General features: G+C 44.9%; 1 protein-coding gene across 4 annotated transcripts in view; it reads left to right on the top strand.

The window, feature by feature from the left end:
- The first annotated feature begins 4,145 nt into the window (after positions 1-4,145).
- ROBO4 (roundabout guidance receptor 4) overlaps positions 4,146-22,036 on the top strand; it is a 119,688-nt gene continuing 101,797 nt past the window's right edge. The window contains exon 1 of one of the 4 annotated variants that reach the window (XM_081890859.1): positions 4,146-4,627. In XM_081890859.1, coding sequence (XP_081746985.1) covers positions 4,447-4,627 — 181 coding nt within the window. In that variant the 5' untranslated portion in view covers positions 4,146-4,446. Of the gene's footprint in view, positions 4,628-15,835; positions 16,271-22,036 lie in introns of those variants that run through there. The other 3 variants (XM_081890857.1, XM_081890856.1, XM_081890858.1) reach the window with 3 other exon arrangements.

Genomic DNA, 22,036 nt, shown 5'->3' on the forward strand with positions numbered 1-22,036 from the left:
TTTCAGAAATATATGCATTCCTGTGCACAGTTTACTCAAATATAGGCATTTTTGTACGCACTACTTGGCAGGCAGGAGAACAGCCCTGTGGAATTCAGAGAAATGTAGATTTTTAGGATCTCTGTGTTTCAGATAGGGTGAATTAGGCAAGTTTGCCTTTCAATTCAAAGGGAAATGAATTTTGCCTTAATCCCCAGCTAAGTTCCTGGCTTGCTACCTACACCATATCTGGGCTATCCTCAACATTGTGCTTAAAGGGAAAATCTACAAAGGCATGCAGAAAGAAAATCTAGACTAAGGCATCTCTCTATTGCTGTCATTACACTGACCTCGACACAACCCCAAGGAACACAAGGGCTAAAGCACTTAATCTTTATTGGGGTTTATGGGTGCCTCTTTGAAATGCCTGCATCCTGACTGGTCCCCAGGGATGACCAGGAGCTGCTGAAACTTGCCCTTTGTGTTGACCTTTCTACTTGACACCCCCCCCCAGCTGGCCTGGGGAGGTGTTGTGCTCAAGGAAAGTGCTGAGGTCATCTCATGTCTAAGATAGTTCCCACATCTATCAGGCAGCCGGAGTCTGTAAGGAGAGAGCAAGGCCTTGGATTTGAGCACATGTAGTCTGTAAAGACATGGCAGCAGAGCCACACTAACAACAACCTTGTCCACCAATGAGAATCCATGCTTCACTTTGTTGTTGGTGGCAATCACATGCAATTGGCTTGAAGAAGCTTCCATAGGAGAGGACACATAGACAGATGCTCTCTTACTTCTAAGGACTTTACAAATTATTATTATTATTATTATTATTATTATTATTATTATTATTATTAAGTCATATCCAACTAACGTCTACTTGGAGTAGATCCACTGAAATTAATGGACCTAAGTAAGCCATTTCTATTGATTTCAATGGGTCTCCTCTATGCAGGATTAGATTCAACCCATTGTTATTTTAGATATATGCCTAAGATATAATAGCCAGCCCACTGACCATTTAGTCAACTGCCAGCAGCTTGCCTGAGGCCAAGAATGAGTACATCTGTCATTTTTTGTTTCTTTCAGTTTCTCATATTTCCACGTCAGTTTGAATTTCTTTAAAAAATCCCTCCCGAAATTCACCAGCATTTTAATGCAAATTTCTCCCAATACACAATTCTGTTTGCAATTTTGCCTAATATAACATTTTTGCAAAGCAATCTCCAGTAATAGAATGCCTGTTTCATAAGTTGTTTTCATTAATGTGCACATTTATGTGCAAACTTTGACCTAGTATATGCATTTTTTGCGCCCAATACCTTCCTAGAAAATGGCATTGAAAAATTCAGAGGCTTTCAAAGTAAAGCTGTGTTTCGGTTTGTGCATTGTTTCAGAAGTGTGAATTAGGTAAGGTTGCCTTGAAATACAAACTGAATCAAAGTTCTTCCCTACCCCTACCTGAGACACAGAGGCTGCACTTGGCTCTCCCTCCCTGTCCTTGGATGGTGAAAAAACCTGTAGTCTCAAGAGGAAGATAATGCGAGCAGCACAGTCAGGTAACTGTCCACCCAATCGCAAGTAATCCTTGGCGTGAAATGGAGTGAGAGGCAGTGGCAATGGCCATAATAACCCGAGAATAACTTCATTATTGCTATTATTTTGGAGGGGCAGGGAGCAGTCAACCGCAGAGCAATGCTGTGTACTGGAGAGAGGGAAGTAACCCTGATGTTACTTTGTGAAAGCTATCTCGGGGAGCTTTCTTGACTGAAAGTGGGATGGAAACAGAGCCAAGAAAAAGAAAAAAGGATGGGGAAGTATAGGAAGGTGAGAAAATGGAAGGACACAGAGAGATGAAGGATCCCCTATAGGCAAGGTGAGGGATCCATCAGTTTCTGCCCGATGACACCACAAACACATGCAAGTCCTTTGAGCAGAAGAACCTAGTGGACACACAGTGGGCAAATGGGGCCTTTATCCTAACCCTTGAAACAAGAACACTGCTTTCTGGCTCTCCAGCCTCGGATGCACACAAGATCCAATACCAGAAGATTTGGTAGCCATTTATCTCAGGTATTGCAATCCATGACTGACCTTGAATGCAAAAAGAAAAATGCAATAGTGAAATTAGAAGGAAGAGTAAGAGAGGACAGATGTGCAGGAGGTGCAGGTTCATGCTTCTGTTTTAAGAACAAATCTATGAATATTGGTATCCATGGAAGCGTCTCTATGAGCTTTGCAGAGAAAGAGAAGGCACATCCTTTGGCTCCTGGTAGATCTCTTCTTCTTTGGCGATCACTCGTAAGATTGTCTTCCATAAACACGGTTTTAACAATGAGTCCGTAAGTGACTGTGGAGGCCAATTCTGGATCCACACGTCCTTCCACAGTGGGGACATTGGTTTCCAGGTGGGAGTTGATGATGGTGTGGATTTGCCAAGCGTGCCTTCCTCCTAGCACATTTCTCCCTTGCGTCCTGAATTTGAGTGTCTTCAAAGCCCATGACACCTTTGGTAAAGGCTGTTCTCCAACTGGTGTGCTTGCAAGCCAGTGTTTCCCAGTTGTCAGTGTTCATACTACATTTTTTTTAGATTTGCCTTGAGAAAGTCTTTAAACCTCTTTTGTTGACCACCAGCATTACGCTTGCCATTTTTAATTTCGGAATAGAGTATGCTCTGGAATACAATCATCAGGCATCCACACAACATGCCCAGTCCAACGAAGTTAATGTTGAAGAATCATTGCTTCTACACTGGTGATCTTTGCTTCTTCCAGTACACTGGCATTAGTTCGCCTGTCTTCCCAAGTGATGTGTAATTTTTTTCGGAGACACCGTTGATGGAATCTTTCGAGGAGTTGGAGATAGCGAGTAGGACCTGGTAGATCTACTCAGATGCTTATTACAAAATAAGGCTTGCTAACTTTCTGGCAAAGCTACAAAGCCAAAAAGTTCCACGGTCAAAGTGCAATGGTGAGACAAGACGCAAATGATCCAAAGTTTGAACTGTGTTAGGAACTTTGTTGTGGTGGGTCCGGGGCACAGGAGAGCACCATGACCTCCATGGCTTGCTTGTGAGCTTCCCGGAGGCACCTGTTTGGCCAATGGTGGGGAAAAGGATGCTGCACTAATAGATCTTTGGTCCAATCCATTGAGGCTCTTCTTACATTTGCTTGTTTTATACTGGGAATGGGAGCCCTCAGCTTGGCTCCTGGTAAAACACGACCAGGCAGCTTGGATTGTTGTGTTGGTAGCTCGGCCAGGAGTGGGAAAGAAAGACCTTCCTCACTTGGGAGGTGCTAAGTTGGGCATGAGGCGGGAGAGCATCATAGTTAATAAGGAGTAAGAGTGATGGATGGTTTGTGCATTTGGGAGTTAAATGGGTATTAATTTCTTTAGGCTAATTTAGTTTGTTGAATGTGTTCCAGTCCATTAAAAAAACCCCAGAACCTCCCAGGAAACGAGTGGTTGTTTTTCTTTTTTTTTTAAGGAGAAGGGTGCAAAATCAGCAACGGTGATAACAATTGAGATGTTTGGATTCTCAGCAATGGAATGATGAAATAATTGGCCCTAGTGCAATAAATGTAATTGTAACTGTCTCGGGCATGTTGTGCCTCTTGTGACAAATGAAAATGTTTCAGGCTCCCTTCAAGACGCCCAGTTCCCCAGCCAGGTTGACAAAGGAGCAGCCGACAAGCGGTTAAATCTATCAGAGGATGGTCAATGTTGTTTGAAAACACTCCTTCCACCCATACCCCCCCCCAGACAAAGCACTGAGCCTTCTTTTATGTAGTCAATCTCCCCTCGCCAGGATGGCTGGAACTCAACTTTTCCTTGCCTTCTCCCAAAGGGGGGTGGGAGATAGAAGGCATTTTGCACAGAGGTTAAAAAAAAAGAGGGAGGGAGGGAGGGAAGGAAGGTTGGGGATAGGGTTGTTTTTTTTTAAAATGAGAAATGTCTGGCCTTCAAGAAGGAAGCCACAAAGAATGTTTCCCTTTTCTTCGTTGATCATTTAATTTAGTTCTTCACAATATTGGGTAAGGGGGAGAAGAGAAAAGTGTGTGAGAGAGATCCCAGTGGAGATGCGCCCTCCCCGCTTTCTGATGTCACAGATGGTTCAGGGGACCAGCCCGCTCACAGCATGGTGCCTATATGCTTTCCTTCCTCCATTGTTCCCCCAGTTAAAAAAGAAGGGGGGAAATACAAAAGCAGTTGGAAAACATGCTTAATAACTAATTCCAAATAATTTCCCAAACAGAGGGCTCGGGCTAAGCAGAAGGGAGAGCTGTGCAGGCGCAAGCAGAGAGAGAGAGAGAGAGAGAGAAGGGGAAGGAGGGGGGCACAACCTGCCCCCAAGGCTTCTTGGGCATCTGGACAAGAGTTTCTTTGGATTCCTTGCATGCTACTAGAGGGGACTTTGTTTCCCCCCCTGGAGCCAGCATCTTCCCCCCTTGGTGCCTTCTCCTCTGCAGGATGTTGCCCGAAGTTCTCCTGCTGGGTTTCGCCTTCCTCCCCTTGGTTTGGGGGGCTCAGACATGCCAATGCCGGTGCACCTGCCTGGCGGAGCAAGCGAGGAAGGCCCCGCAGGTGCCCAGCAGGCAGACGCGGCAGCTTCGCCACAGCCGCCAGCCTAGGCAGAGGCACAGGCTAAGAGGTAAGAGAACACCCCTCCCCACCTTTCTTTTCAGGGGGAAACAAACAAACAAACAAACCACCAAGTTATAGATTATAGGCCTGCGCTGACTTGCCAGTGGGCATTGCGGCCCACCTGTCTGAGTTCAGCTCTGGGGCTGGCGATCGGCGCCTCCTAGGAAGTGCGCCATGGGGAAATAATGACAGCTGTAGGGTTGCTGCAATAAACGTCAGTCAAAGCCGCGGTCGCTGGGAACGGTGGCGCGGTTGGTGCGCAGGCTATCGTGGCACCACGGATGTGTACACTTGCGAAAGGAGACCACATGTGCTTTTGTAGCATGCAAGCAGTTTTGTAGCGAAACCCGAGGAAGACCAGAATGAGAGAGAGCGGCCAAAGATGACTGGAGGAGGAGAAGGTGGTGTTTTTCTTTTATTATGTCACTTATGGGTATGTCGTCGTCCACCCATTTCCTGCATCATTTGGGATGGATTATAAGGCCTTTGGGGCAGAGACTAAGGAAATAAGATGGGGAAACAGGGAGAGAGATGGGGGAAAGCATGCAAAGGAAGAACAGTGACATATTGGGGATCCAGCAGAAAGCTCTCCTGTGGAAGAACTCTTGTTCAGCCCCCTATTAGTTTCGGCGGAGTTTTGTGGAGGAGATTTTCCCACTGAAATGGTGCCCAGCCCAGTGGGATTTATGCCATGTGATGGGATAGGGATAGAAATGTTTATGTTTATGTTGACTCCCAGCTCATAAGGGCTTTTGATAGAGTGCTTGGCCATTATGCTTTTTTTTTTTTTTTTGCAGAAAACCCAATATTCTCTTAACTTTTTCTTACCTGCCCGGGCAAAAGACCAAATGTGAATACTGCTGGCTGCATTTCAAACTTCAGTGCAGTTTTACAAAAGTGTCGTACTACTTTCAAACATGTTTTAGAAATGATTTCTCAGTAGCACAGCTACAGAACGAATAATCTGTGACTGCAGAACATTAATGTAAAAGGTTGTATCATTATAACAGTGTTCAAAATAAAGCTACGCTATGTGGACTGGACCTATGTTTTAGGTCTTGGGAAGACTTTTTAGAGGGAGGGAGGGAGGACCTCGTATTCACTATTCAGTAACACAGAGGTCATGGCTCTGCTCTGAAAGTCAGTGAAAAGACAGTTGCATCTCTCTGTTGTCTTTGGACATTGATGCTGAACTCTCAAATGAACTGATTTCTTTTCTTTTTTGCCATTGTTTATTCCTATCTTGGAAGCCCCTGAAAAGTGTGGGGTGCATCCCAACTAAGTTTGTTGAACGTAGTTCCCATTGCAATAAATGGGATTTATCCTAATCTAAGGCTAACTGATTTCAATCAGAACTAAGTTCAGCTTAGTCCGGATCCACCCTATGATTAGAAGAAAGAAAGAAATTACCTGGGTGTTTCAATGGTGCTGCAAATTACACTGAGGCTAAAACAACCTAACTGTAGGCTGATCATGATAAGCAAGATGAAGTGTGAATGATGATAGTTGTCCACTGCTTAGAGAATCTTTTTATATTATTATTAAGAGGCATGAGTTGGCATGAGTAAACAGTCAAAAAACACCATCTCTGTGCATGCTCGATTGCTGCTGTAACACTTTAGTTTCCAAAGGAAATGTATGGAGCGCTTTGTTTATTTCCATTTTATGTTCAGCCTTCCCCCACCCTGAGATCCCCCAGATGTTTTCGACTGCAACTCACATCAGTCCCAGTCATCATGGCCAACACATGCTGGGGGTGAACATGGGGAGTTGTGCTTCAAAACATTTAGGGGGGCACATTTAGGCTGCTTTATTGATTTTATCTCCAATGGAATGAATCTGTGTAAAAGTTTGGCTCTAGCAGATGTGATAATTGTTAATCAGAGTTACAATAGCTGTATGACACGCACCATGTTCGCAAGGTGCACTGAGTGATATTCATGTGCAAAATCTTGAAATCTTGTAATAACAAGTTTATAGCAATATATTAATTAATTAATTAATTTGGTGAAATTATCAATTATATGATGCTTGATAAAATGCATATTTGTCTGTTATTGCCACTAATATATGCAATTTCATGCACACTACTCTTTTATATGCATTTCTGTACACATTCCTTGGCCAGAAATCTGCGTTGCAAAATTCAGAGAAATGCACATTTCGAAGGATGGCTCTGTTTTTGTTTCAGAAAGTGCGAATTAGGTTGGTTTGCTTTTAAATGTGAATGGAGCCATATTTCTACCCCCCCCATCCCTAGTCGTCTGAATACAATAATCGGCCTTTGCAAAGTACAGGTTGGAATGGAACCGCCTCAATGGAGTGATCATGTGACTTTCAGGGAAGAAATGTGATTCTCTCACATTTGACTTCTTCTGGAATCAATGGGAGGTTGTTGTGTCACGTGTATCGAGGGTCGCAGGCCATCGCAATGCGCCATCGCAATGCGGGCTATGCCCTGTGCCTCATGTAGCACTTTGCTGCTGATACTAGGCCATTGTGCCAGTGTTTGATAACAGAATACAACAAAGCCCAGAGCATTGCTTATAGAGTGCAGGGGCCTTAATTTGCAAGCCTAATACATGGGAAAGAGGTCATTCCTATGCACAAGGGATTGTAGGATTAGCTGCATCTCAGCTTGGCAGAACAAAGTTGGGGTGATTTACAGTGTCTAACCACTTCACAGCTGGCCTGTGTTTCCTAAGAGGGGTCTCATGTTCACACAAGTTTTCTGTACGCATGCACCTTCCAAAGCTACCATAGGCTGAACACACTCTATACCTTCAAAGCACATTCAATGCAGATTCCTCTGCACCAAAGAATTCTGGGCACTGTAGTTTGTTAAGCGTTGCTGTGAATTGTAACTCTGTGAGGGGTAAACTACAGTGCCCAGAATTCTTTGAGAGAGGAAAACATGATTTGAATGTGCTTTAAAGGTATAGGATGTATGCAAACCTCAAAGAATTATGGGCTAACAAATTAGAGGGCCCAGAATTCTTTCAGGGAAAGAATGTGATTCGAAGGTGTCATGTGTATACAGCCTTACATGGCAGCAGTACATGTCAACATGCATCTTTAAATGGCAACTGCTACCCCAAAGCAACTGAAAGACTATGAGTGATCATGTGAATGCGGACTGAGGCTTTTAAATTTAAGATGTATGACCAGCTCTCACTTGGTCACCTCAGTATTTTTGGGCCAGGATGATAATTTTGTAGTTACAGTGGTACCTCGGGTTACATATGCTTCAGGTTACAGACTCCGCTAACCCAGAAATAGTGTTTCAGGTTAAGAACTTTGCTTCAGGGTGAGAACAGAAATCGTGCTCCGGCGGCACGGCAGCAGCGGGAGGCCCCATTAGCTAAAGTGGTGCTTCAGGTTAAGAACAGTTTGAGGTTAAGAATGGACCTCCGGAACGAATTAAGTGCTTAACCCGAGGTACCACTGTATATTAATTGTGGGAATTTGCACAATGCATAGCAAGTATATGCATGCTTTGGGTATGGCTCACACATGCTTCCTATATTTTACTCCCCCTTGCAGCATTTGGGAGCAGACGGGCCACATTTTTACCAGGTATGTAGACAGGAAGCATCTTTAGGATATTACCAGGATCATATGAAAGGGCTGTAGTAGTTTCTGGGCTAATTTCAAAGTGCCATCTAATGGATCCCTGGACAAACTGCAGCTTGGAACAGCCCATGTCTCAATAACGGTAACAAAATCCTGCACTTTGCATTTCATTCATTATACCACAGCCATGGTTTCTCCCAAGAATCCCAGGAACAGTATTTATTAAAGGGTGCTGGTAGTGGTTAGGAGATCTTTGCCCCCTGACCGGTGAACTACAGTTTTGAGAATGGTTTAACCATCAATCTCTCTTCCCAGAGAACCTGGGGGAATTGGATATTGAGTCACCAATATTGGGTTGTATCCAACATTAGTCCTACTCATAGACTCATTGAAGTTAGTGAAACTAAGCTAGGCCCCATTTATAGCAGTATCCTGCCACTCTAAACAGCCATGGCATCCCTCAAAGAAAAATGGTGTAGTTTGTTAAAGTTCCTGAGAGTTGCTAGGAGATCTCTGATCTCCTCCCAGAACTACAAATCCCAGATTTCCCTGGGAAGAGGGATTGTTGTTAAACCACTCTGAGGATTGTAGCTTTGGGAGGAGATTAGGGATCTCCTTGCAACTTTCAGGAACTTTAACAAACTACATTCCCCATGTTTCTTTGAGGGAAGCTATGGCTATTTAGGGTGCTGAGGGTTGTTATGGGAGCCCTGTTCCCATTCCAGAGCTAATAATAATAATAATAATAATAATAATAATAATAATAATAATTTATTATTTATACCCCGCCCATCTGGCTGGGCCTCCCCAGCCACTCTGGGCGGCTTCCATAGAAACAAAAAATACAGTAAAATATCACACGTTAAAAACTTCCCTGAACAGGGCTGCCTTAAGATGTCTTCTGAATGTCAGGTAGTTGTTTATCGCTTTGACATCTGCTGGAAGGGCGTTCCACAGGGCGGGCGCCACTACCGAGAAGGCCCTCTGCCTGGTTCCCTGTAGCTTTGATTCTCGCAATGAGGGAACCACCAGAAGGCCCTCGGCGCTGGACCTCAGCGAGGGGCCAGAACGATGGGGGTGGAGACGCTCCTTCAGGTATACTGGACCGAGGCCGTTTAGGGCTTTAAAGGTCAGCACCAACACTTTGAATTGTGCTCGGAAACGTACTGGGAGCCAATGTAGGTCTTTCAAGACCGGTGTTATATGGTCTTGGCGGCCGCTCCCAGTCACCAGTCTAGCTGCCGCATTCTGGATTAGTTGTAGTTTCCGAGTCACCTTCAAAGGTAGCCCCACGTAGAGTGCATTGCAGTAGTCCAAGCGGGAGATAACCAGACCATGCACCACTCTGGCGAGACAGTCCGCAGGCACTTAGGGTCTCAGCCTACGTACCAGATGGAGCTGGTAAACAGTTCTTAGACTTGTTTGACAACAATCCTTCTTTCCAGGGATTTATATGGGATATAATTTTTTTTTTGGGGGGGAGGGGATGTCTCCCTGTAATGTGGACTCCCTCTTTAATGACTTGGAAGTGCTGCAGTTGAAAGTATAGGTGAACATGCCTCATACTGAGACAGACCCTTGGTCTATCTGGAGATCTCCAGAGGTTTTGGACCATAACTCTCAGCATCCCCAATTAGAGGCTATGCTGGATGGGGCTGGTGCAAGATGTGGCCAGCAACATCTGGAGAACAGCAGCTTGGATAAGCCTGGACTAAAATTAGCAGAAACTCTCCAGAGTATCAGGCACTTGACCTCCTACCTTAGTTGGAGATGCTAGAGATTAAACATGGGTCCTTCTGCATGCAAAGCACTTATCTCATTGTGCGGAAGGGGGCAGAAGTCATTGTATATCACCAATCAGCATAACATTTGTACAGTACATGCTAATTTATATCTATAGATACACATTTAGAAACAATTACAGTGGTACCTCGGGTTACAGATGCTTCAGGTTACAGATGCTTCAGGTTACAGACTCTGCTAACCCAGAAATAGTACCTCGGGTTAAGAACTTTGCTTCAGGATGAGAACAGATATCATGCTCTGGCAGCGCGGTGGCAGCAAGAGGCCCCATTAGCTAAAGTGGTACCTCAGGTTAAGAACAGTTTCAGGTTAAGAATGGACCTCCAGAACGAATTAAGTTCTTAACCCGAGGTACGACTTTACTAACATTCCTCTCAGTCTGTGCCTGTATTAGACCCAGAATTGTTTTTATTATAAGGTTGCTGTTGTTTTTTCCTGATGATGTATTCCTTGTTAAATTGCTTCAAAGGTGTTTTGTGGCAAGCAGTTCATAATTTAAATAAATAAACAAATAATTCAAGCAGAAATGCCAACCATCTCACCACAGTGGGGAAGATTGCTCTGACCATGTGGCCTGCATGCTTGTTTTATCTGCTGCCCAGGTGCTCACTGTTGATGGGCAACGTCAAAATCGATTGTCTCCCTTCTTACGGTCCTTTCTCTTTCAACCAGAATCTGACTCTTCAAATAGAGGACTCTTTGAAAAAGAGGACTAGCCTCTGTAAAACAGGACACATGACTGCCTTAGAGCTGTGGCTGCTCCCCAAACATAACAGGAACCATTTCTCACGGAAGCTTTGCCTCCGCAGGAGTGGAAAGGGCTAAATCGGGATGAGTAATTCAGATAGGCCTTTTGGGAAGGCCCCAAAATAAACTTAACCTCTTCCATGCTTTCAGGTTCCAAAACAGCACACCTTCTGGGAAAGAGTTATATTAGCTTTCTGGAAACATCAGTGGGTGGCAGGGAAATAAAGCTGTTTCAACTTGATTAGTTAACAGTGATGTAATCCTGCTGAAAACAAGGCATGCTATATACCGTATTGGTCTGAATACAGGCTATCCCCCAATTTATTTTTTTTACCGTTGTTATGGTTGTATAAAACCAAATTGTGGCCTATAATCATGCTCTTAAAGGGGCCACCTGCTAGCAGTGGGTGTGGCTATCTCACACTCTCTAAATTGCCCTTCCCACTCACTCATGCACAATCTTGCATGTGCAAATGCACACAGCCCTTCCTCAGCGGATCAGTGCAAATCAGCTGAGCAGGGGAGCTACCTTCCCCTGTCCATTCATCAAATGATTGATGTGATGAGAGAGGGCGGAATGATTTAAAATCCACATCAGGGTGTTGGACTCTGTCCAGCCCAAAGAGGACCAAGGATGCTCACTGGCTACAAAACTCCAAGTTTTTATTGGCAGAGGAAATGGAAAATTGTGGGAATGGAATGGCGGGGTCTGGAAAAGCGTGTGGCTAACTCTGTGGAACCTTCAGCAGAAGCACTCTGCACTGCAATTATTATTATTTTTAATTTCATACTCTCACCTTAGTCCCACTAACATCAATGAGAAGGACTAGCACGGGATACAACCCAATGATGGCACTCAATATACAATTCCCCTAGTTCCCTGGGAAGAGAGATTGATGGTTAAACCATTCTGGAAACTGCAACTTTCTGGTGGGAATAGGGGTTTCCTAACCATACAGTAGTGATGTATGGAAGTGAGAGCTGGACCATAAAGAAGGCTGATCGCTTAAGAATTGATGCTTTTGAACTATGGTGCTGGAGGAGACTCTTGAGAGTCCCATGGACTGCAAGAAGATCAAACATATCAATTCTGAAGGAAATCAGCTCTGAGTGCTCACTGGAAGGACAGATCCTGAAGCTGAGGCTCCAATACTTTGGCTACCTCATGAGAAGAGAAGACTCTCTGGAAAAGACCCTGATGTTGGGAAAGATTGAGGGCACAAGGAGGAGGGGATGACAGAGGATGAGATGGTTGGACAGTTTTCTTGAAGCTACCAGCATGAGTTTGACCAAACTGCGGGAGGCAGTGGAAGACAGAAGTGCCTGGCGTGCTCTGGTCCATAGGGTCACGAAGAGTCAGACACAACTAAAGGACTAAACAACAACAAACAACAACAACCACTCTCAGCATCCTTAACAATCCACTATTCCCAGGATTTTGTGTGGATGTATTTATAACAGTTTTGGCTGTCCCAGTAAGCTTATATTATGGAACATTAAAAACAGAACAGGAAAAAAATACAACAAAAACCAGATAGGAATTCCTAACGCCAGGTCAGCTGACAAAAAAGCTGGCTTCAGATATCTGAAGGGCTGTTGTGCAGAAGATAGAGGAGACTTGTTCTCGACATAGGGCAGGAGTATAACCAATGGCTGGAAATTGCAGGGAAGAAATGTTTTAACAATCAAAACTCTTTGACAGTGCAGCAGCAGTAGCCTATATTGGAGATGGGATGGTCTCTTCTTCATCAAAAGTATAGGCAATGACCATTTTGTGTGTGGGTCCCATTCCTGGCCCCCATGTGCGTCAGTTTGCATTTAAAGGCCAACCTACCGAATTCACACTTTCTGAAACAATACATGAACCGAAAGACAGACATCCTTCAAAATTTGCAGTTCTCCAAATTTTGCAATGCAGTTTTCCAGCCAAGTAAAGTGTACCAAAAGGGCAAACGGTGCATAGAAATACATATATTAACGGGTGGGGGAACATTTTTAAAAAGCATTATGCCAGGGAAAATACACTTTGCGGAAATTAGGCAAAATGGCATACAAAAATGTTTATTTCAGGAGAAGTTCGTACTGAAATCCTGATGAATTTTCTGGAGAGTTTTATTTTTATTATTAAAAAGAAAACCAGCAACAGATGTTGAAATATGGAGAAGTGGACTTAAGATTGGGAAGATGAGAAGCAGAAATTGCCAAGTCTACTTGTTCCTAGTTGCTGCTCTTCATTTCAGGGCTAGGGTGAATGACCTTGAGCCAAAGACAAGCTGGAATAAGATAAGTGCTTGTTATCTGATCACACCTGCCTAGATTTTGTCTTGGCTGCTCTAGGTAGTTTCTTTACAAAACAATGCTAAATTAGTAAGGTGTATCCGATTGTTTTGGCTGTCCTTCCCATCGCAAGAGGGAGCACACATTTTCTGTGATTAATGCAGACTTCCGATCTTTGTCCTCATGCTTTTATGATTCTGGCCTTTTGTGGCTCAGTTTGCTTCTCCTTAAACATGTTATTATTATTATTATTTAGGTTTATCATTCATAACACTTCCTGCCACTTGCGTGCAACATCCTGCCATTGTCTGTTCAAAGGACCTTGGCAAATTCCAGCTGGTTGCAAGATTTTGTATGACAATAAGGTGCACGATCTATGAATAGGGATGTATTGCATCTGAATGATTATTGCATCTACCTCCCCACCTTTCCCCTTAGCAGCTTAATGTGATTAGCTTGGGTTCTCCCCTTCTCCATATTATGTTCACAACAAGTCTATCAGTGATTGCCAAGTGAGCTTCATGGTCAAGTGGGGTTTTGAACCCTTGCTCTTCCAGCCCCAAAACTGACACCCTAACCACCATACCACAGCGACTTTCTTCTGAGGACTGCAGAATTAGTTCTACATTCCTAAAGCACGGTGGGTGGAACATGGACAAGTGATTCTCAAACAGCAGCCTCATGTGTTAGGCGGCGAACAGCTGTTGGAATTGAAAGGGTGTCTAAAAGCCGTGTGTTTGTCCTGTGCCATGAGCAACTGCTGTTGAAAAAATCCCCTTCAAACTCACAGTTGATATGCCATAGCCCAGTATTCCCCAAACTTGGGTCTCCAGTTCTTTTCGGGCTACAATTCCTATCATCCCTGACCAATGGTCCTGCTAGCTGGGGCTGATGGGAGTTGTAGTCCAAAAACAGTAGGAGACCCAAGTTTAGGAAACATTGCCATAGCACTTTGGTACAGAGATCCTATCACGGTGATTAGAAATAACACTCAAAAGTTCTGGGGAAACTGGGTGCATACATTGAAAAGTCGCACCACCCATGCTAATAGTGAGCTCGTTCTCTGAACACCAATTCTTATGTGAAAAGGTAAAGGACCCCTGGACAGTTAAGTCCAGTCAAAGGTGACTATGGGTATGCGGCGCTCATTTTGCTTTCAGGTTGAGGGAGCTGGTGTTTGTCCACAGACAGCTTTCAGGGTCATGTGGCCAGCAGGACTAAACCACTTCTGGTGCAACAGAACACTATGACAGAACCAGAGAGCATGGAAATGCTGTTGACCTCCCCGCCGCAGTGGTACCTATTTATCTACTTGAGCTGGTGTGCTTTCAAACTGATAGGTTGGCAAGAGCTGGGACAGAGCAAAGGTGAGCTCACCCCGTCACAGGGATTCGAACCACTGACCTTCCGATCGGCAAGCCCAAGAGGCCCATTGGTTTAGACCACAGTGCCACCTGCATCCAAAATAGCCCAAACAGCACCATCAGCAGGCATTAAGAAAACCCATGGTTTGCAGAATTAACCCACAAAAGAACTTTAGATAAAGGAGAAGAGTTTGGAAGAAGAGTTTGGATTTGATATCCCGCTTTATCACTACCCAAAGGAGTCTCAAAGCGGCTAACATTCTCCTTTCCCTTCCTCCCCCACAACAAACACTCTGTGAGGTGAGTGGGGCTGAGAGACTTCAGAGAAGTGTGACTGGCCCAAGGTCACCCAGCAGCTGCATGTGGAGGAGCGGAGACGCGAACCCGGTTCCCCAGATAACGAGTCCACCGCTCTTAACCACTACACCACACTGGCTCTCTTTTTTAGGTGTTTTTCTTAAAAAGAAAAACACCTAAAAAAGGGGGTAAACCGAAAACCAGCCCCATAAGGACTGGGCCTGCTCAGTGGGCATGGAGTGCTGACTCTTGGGGTGGGGGAAGTTCAGAAAGCAGGGACCAGGAATGAAATGAAGTCTCTTACATAGGAAGCAGGTTATTCTTCTATGTTAGTATGCAAGGGATTTTGAAATGTGATGGAATGTAATACGTGAAGAGTGAAACGTTGCACAGCAAGCTCAGTTGCTAACAGCATGGTGCGGATAATGTCAAGGTTGCAGGTTCGATTCCAGTATGGGACAGCTGCATATTCCTGCATTGCAAGGGGGGGTGGACTAGATGATCTTCAGGGGTCCCTTCCAACTCTGTGAAACTTTGCTACAAATAGTGCACATTTATACTGCTTAAAATGCACCATTCATTTTTAATTGGAGGGGAATTATATTTTGATACAAAGCTTTCTCAAGTGGCCGAGAAAGTTCTTGCTAAGACGGGGTAAGAAGGGATTCTCACAAGAATCCATCAGAGGAATCCATGGACAATTTGATCAAGCGTAGCTGGAATATAAGAGTCTGCTTAAAAACAAGAAAGTGGAATCTTCAAAACAAAGCTTTCAAACATCATTTGCATTTTGGGAAGTGGTGTTCATATTTTGTGGACTCCTTAGGATTCTTTCTTATTGTAAAGCAAGAATGTGTGTGTGGGGCGTTTTTTACCCCTCTGCCAGTTTTTGAAATGTATGCCTTCATACTTTGGCCAACCCTTTCTTAGATTATTATTATTATTCACTTACAAATTGCATTGCTTGTTGGATAGCTAAATAAAACCCATTGGCTTCACTCCCATTCTGGGGAAAACTTCATATTTTCAGAGCATTGTCTATGCACAAGAAAGGCTGAAGTAGATATAATTGAAGGAAAAGAGGCAGGGAGGGGAGGGGAGGGGAACTTTTTAAAGACAGAGAGCAATTCCTTGACTTAGGAGCCAGCAGATTCCAGGTCCTATGGGGGGGGGGAATAGAAAGTTGGTGCAAACAGTCCTTTTTCTGGTGTGGGGTCTTCCAGCAGCTGTAGTTTTGACAAGAAGCTGGAGGAGAGGAGGCCCTGAAATTCACACCCACCCCTTCCGGTATCCTGTGAACAGTCCGGGAAAATATGCACTGAGGAAGTGGCTTGATGAAACGTTTGGAGCTGACAAACTTGTTTGTGTCAGCGTCCCTGTGCTTGTGCGTCTTGGAGCAGAGAGACAACAAAAGCCCCCAGTGGAAGTGACCGGCGGAAAAGGAGACAAGTGAGTGCAGGATCCAACCAGTCTCCCTGGCTGCCCAGTTCCATCAAGAAGAAGTTTCTGCAACTAGACAAGCATGGCAGGAGCGGTGAGCCCTGTGCTACAGAAGCTCATAGTTTGGGCAGCGTTTCTGCTGATGCAAGGTGAGTGATCAGAATCCGTCCGGACTAGGGGAAGCTTTTACTTATGCAGTCAAAGGGGTTTAGAATCTGAGGGCAGATCTCCACCCTCCCTTCCCAGCCCAATGGAAAGGAGAGAATCTTTGATTAACTTTCTGAGCGTACTTGGGAAACTATGATGAAGGCTGTGGTCCTGCACACACTTATTTGGGAGTAAGGTCTATTGAAGCAAGAAGGCTGTGCTTTTCAGTTAAAATGTTTCGGATTGTCCTGTAAGACTAGCCTGAAGGGGGGGGTCGCTTCCCCAGCACTCTTCATTGCTGCAACAACCCCCTGAATTTATAGAAGGAACCCTGAATTTCCCAGTAACACGATTCAGCCTCCCAATAAAATATTTGAGGGGGCTGTCCCCCAAATTGAAGCGCATCGCCATTCAAATGGTGTGCATGCACCACATCCTAACACAATTAATGATAATAATAATAATAATAATAATAATAATAATAATAATAATAATAATAATAATATTTCTACCCCGCCCATCTGGCTGGGTTTCCCCAGCCACTCTGGGCGGCTTTCAACAGAAGGTTAAAAATACATTAAAACACAATCATTAAAAACTTCCCTAAACAGGGCTTAACTTGTAAGTCAGAAATAAGCCACACTGGACATACTGGAAGCTTCCTTCCAAATTTTGAATAAATTTGCTTAAAATTGTACCGTAGGTAAGGCAAATATAAAGTGAGCCCACTGAATCCTAACTTTCCCCTGAGCACTATTGGCTTGATTTAGGAAATTTGGGTTGCTAGGTTATCCCCCAGGAGCTGTGATAAAAAAACACTTGTCTTCTTAACTTTGCCTTCAGAATTCTGTCCCATGATATGCTTAATATTACTGCACTACTGTTGTGCAAGTAGTTACAACACATCTGGAGCTAAAAAAATAATAATATTTAATTTGCCATTGGTACACAGTGAGATCTAAGAACACGTGATCTTTTGATCTGGATTTGCTTTGTTTGGCGTTCTGGGATGTTTGGAGACTAAGAATGTAAGGAGGCAGTGATTTTCATCCTGTCCTGAGCCCATCATAATCGGCACTGTTTCTGTTCTGCTACAGTTCAGCTTCTGCTATTTTACTATGTGCTGTGGCCAAAACTAATATAATTATGCCAATAATTATGTAATTAACTTCCATGCATTTCAATGGAAAGAAATGTCGCAACAATGCATAAAACAGCACACTTATTCATGCAACATTTACAGACTAAAACGATAGCAAATACCACATGTAGTTACCTGGGTGGTTTTTGTTTCTGACCTTAGATGGACAAGCGAACTGTAGCAATTCAAGGTGTTAGGTAAGGTAAAGGTAAAGGGACCCCTGACCATTAGGTCCAGTCTTGGCCAACTCTGGGGTTGCGGAGCTCATCTCGCTTTATTGGCCGAGGGAGACAGCGTACAGCTTCTGGGTCATGTGGCCAGCATAACAAAGCCACTTCTGGCGAACCAGAGCAGCGCACAGAAACGCCGCTTACCTTCCCACCCGAGCGGTACCTATTTATCTACTTGCACTTTGACGTGGTTTTGAACTGCTAGGTTGGCAGGAGCTGGGACCAAGCAACGGGAGCTCACCCCGTCGCGGGGATTCAAACCGCTAACCTTCTGATTGGCAAGCTCTAGGCTCTGTGGTTTAACCCACACTGCCACCCACAATTGATATATTGCTTTCCATTACAAAAATTCCCAAAGCAATTTGCCAAGTAAAAATGCAATAGTGAGAATCACAGAGGTCCGTTCTTAACCTGAAACCGTTCTTAACCTGAGGTACTACTTTAGCTAATGGGGCCTCCTGCTGCCGCCGCATCGCCAGCATGCGATTTCAGTTCTCATCCTGAGGTAAAGTACTTAACCCGAGGTATTACTTCTTGGTTAGCAGAGTCTGCATCCTGAAGTGTTTGTAACCCAAGGTGTTTGTAACCTGAGGCACCACTGTATAAAGCCACAAAATACACAATCAAAACAAAAACAACCCCCCAAAAAAACACATTTCAAAAGGGCACAGGATGTTGACAAACACATCCGTTGAAATTCACACTTCTCCAGATTTTGCAATGCAGCAAACTAATGTGTGGGAAAATGCACATACTGTATAACATATGCATTAAAATGCAAGTATTCATGAAAATAACATAGAAAAATTAATTATACAGTGAACACTTGGGTTGTGAACGTGATCCGTGTGGGAGGCACATTCGCAACCCACAGCACCTCGTCTGTGCATGGGCGGGTTGCAATTTGGTGGCTCTGCGTATGTGCGAGTGCTGAAACCCAGAAGTCACGCTTTCTGGTACTTCCAGGTTTGGCGTGGTGTGCAACCTGAAGACACGCAACCTGAAGCGTCTGTAACCCGAGGTCTGACTGTATTAGGAAAATCTGCTTTGCCAGATTGTGTACAGGCAGCGACTATTTTAGGTGTGTTCAAATGATGCGTGATCGCCAACATGCGGTTCCTTTTGGATTTGCAAGAGGGTGGAATGGGGCAGAATGGGGGCGGGGCAGGGCATAATGGAGCGTAACAGGGCGGGGCACACAAATACATATTTACCGATACACACGGGGTCCAGGAATGGAACCCCCATGCGAAATGGTCGTCGTCTGTATACAGTATTAGGCAAAATTCTATGTAATAAATGAACGCATTAGCACTCAAATGCTGATGATTTTTCATGAGGACTTAAAAAACTAAATTGTAAACTGATGTGGAAATGTGGAGAACCAAACTTAGGACTAGAAAAACGAGGAACTGGACAGATTTCCTCATCCCTAAGAGATTTCAGTGTCATAAAATGGTCCATCTCCATGAGAACCACCCCATCCATCTTCAAATGAAGACCAAAACAAACATTCAGTTGTTGGCACTGCCCAAATGCCTGGGAAAACAAAGACGTCTCTGGCTTCAAAACAATTCCAACGTTTGTGGCAGGCCAACCTTCCTGGGCAGAGCATCCCGTAGACAGGGCGCTATGACAGAAAAGGCCCATTCTCTCGTTTGCACCCTCCAGGCCTTCCTCAAAGGAGGCTTGCACAGCAGGGCCTCAGATGATGATCTCAAGGTCTGGGCAGGTTCATAGGCAGAATGGCAGCCCTTTCGATATAGGGGTCCCGAACTGCGCAGGTCAAAAACAACCATTGCTTTTCTTACTAATTCACATTAGCTTGCTCAGATGATCAGCAATAATGGGAGAGCTGTTTATGTTAGATGCTGCCTGCTCCCTTCTTTGTGTTTATTTCATGGAAATGATGAAATTCTTTCTTTCTTATTTTGAAAAGCTTTGCAGTGTGATGACGGGGGCTTTGGTTCTAGAACTCTAAAAGGGAGAAACACTGCCACTTTTACAAAGTTGTTGCTAATGCACATCCCCTTTTGAAGAAAGCCCCCACCCCCAGCTGTGTGGATTCACTGTGGGGGTCAAAACCTGCAGCCACTGTACCAAGTGATGAATACTTCCCAGCCCTCTCTTTTCCTCCACCTAGTCCAAATCCTGTTGCCCAGTGCTCTCGTTTCCTGCTGCTTGTTGGGATGGTAATACGGAATCTGAATGGGTTAAGATGAAAAAGTGGTGGGGTGGAATGCTTAGATGTTTCTTTAGAATCAAATATTGAAAAGCAGGAAATTCCTGAAATGTTACACACCGGTCCGTCGTCATGCTCAGTGAATGTGGGAAAGATGGGGAATCAGGAAGCTTCGGTGGTAGCACCAGGGGGAAAACGTTTTTGCAGGGATACAAAGAAAGGGAAAACGACCTTTCTGGGTGGCTTGAACTTGGGGAAAGTCCCTTTAATTCAAGTAGCCAAGTCCAGCAACAAAAGACGGGGGGAGAGGGGGAATTAAAGTATTTTTCTGGGCCTCCGTCTGCACTACACATTCAAGGCAGTATCATAGCACTTTAAGCAGGGATTGGTTCCTCCAAAGAATCTTGGGAATTGTAGTTTGCTAAGGGCACTGAGTATTAGGAGCAGGGGCTTGGCCATGGACCTGGGCATGGATTTTTGAGGGGGTACGAAGCCCCCCTGTGAGGTGCTCCTCTTCGGGTGTTGGAGGATCCGAGGCTCATTGAGAGGAGCAGCAGGCAGCGCTGCCCTGGGGGTGCTGGCTTGGGGGCACCTGGTTGGGCTCATCAAGTGCCACGTAGTTTGGCCAGACTCCCCCTCCTGGCATGGGCAGGCAGGTGGAGCAGCACAGCCCTGCTTGGCACCGGTGGTGTCGGTGGTGAGGGCTGGGGTGCTGTGCCTGGTTCTTTCACCCTCCATTCCTCTGCCCCCCCCCAGCACACATGCGCCTACCCCAGGAGCTGTGAACTCACACAACGCAGCTGGTTAGGAGAACCCCATTCCCCTCACATAGCTACAATTCCTGGAGTGGTTTAATAGTCAACCTCTCTTCTCAGGGAAGTCTGGGAATTGTAGCTCTGTGAGGAGAATAGGGGTTGCATGATAATAGTGGCAGAGGGTGGGTCTTGTGCAACACACCTGCTTCTAGAAAATACTGGACTTGAAGGACTTCCGGGAGATGGTGGTGCCAGGTCAAGTCTCCCAAGTGTGTTTTATAAGCTGGTCTCCGACCGTAATAAATTATCTATCTATCTATCTATCTATCTATCTATCTATCTATCTATCTATCATCTATCTATCTATCTATCTATCTATATCTATCTATCTATCTATATCTATCTACCGTATTTTTCGCCCCATAGGACGCACTTTTTTCCCTCCAAAAATGAAGGGGAAATCTGGGTGCATCCTATGGGGCGAATGCAGGCTTTTGCTGAAGCATGGAGAGCGAGAGGGGTCGGTGCGCACCGACCCCTCTTGCTCCCCAGGCTTCGCGCAAATCTCCGCAAGGCGTGGGAGCCTGGCACTGGGCTCCCATGGCTTGTGGAGAGTTGCCTGTTCTGGGGGCTGGGGTTGGGGAGAAGCTCAGGCTTTTCCCGCCCTAGCCCCATGCCTGGGGAAAAAATAATAATTCCCCCCCTTTATTCCCCCCAAAAAAACTAGGTGCGCCTTATCTATCTATCTACTGGACTTGGAGATTTGCATGAGAGAGGTTGCAGAAAGCAGAGTTTTTGACTGGGAAAGAGGGGGAGGAGAAGGGTTATTGTATCTCAAAGGGTGCCTAGAGGCCCACCAGTCCATTCTTTGTGGCTGAAGGTCCTTGACTTTCTGCTGCTTCCGAGGGGACAATGTCAGGAAATTCTGCACAGGAAGCTCTGAGGGGATTACTATGTATTGCCGCAATAACAATGAGTTTGCTTCTCGGAGGCTGTGGATCAGCAGAGTGCCATTCTACAGAAAGCTTAAATCAAGGGCTGGGGCTTTCTCCATCTTCTAAATTTTAGAAGTTTTAAAGGCTGGGAAAATTGTACCTCACATTAAACAGAGAGGTTAGAAAACGGACGGCGGTTACTAACAGGCACTGAGATAAGAAGACCAAGCGTCCCATACTGTACTTGTCTACCCAGTCTAATGGGATCAATTCCAGGAGTATGTATAGGTTTGCCATCCAAGGGGACCAATTTATGGTGTTGATTCTGACAGTGATGTTATTTAGAGCATTAAAATGTCCAAGGCACATTCATGTTCTCAGCAACCCTCGCAATGCATCATTGTCATTTTGATATTTGTGGATGGAGAGCTGATTCTAAAGGAGAGGCAGAGCAATTCAAACTTCCTTATGGGGGGTAGGGATTGGATTGAATCTGACCCACCATCAGGCCGGCACTAACACCAT

The sequence above is a fragment of the Podarcis melisellensis genome (genome assembly GCF_964234715.1).
Source record: "Podarcis melisellensis genome assembly, chromosome: 15".
Taxonomy (NCBI): Eukaryota; Metazoa; Chordata; class Lepidosauria; order Squamata; family Lacertidae; genus Podarcis; species Podarcis melisellensis.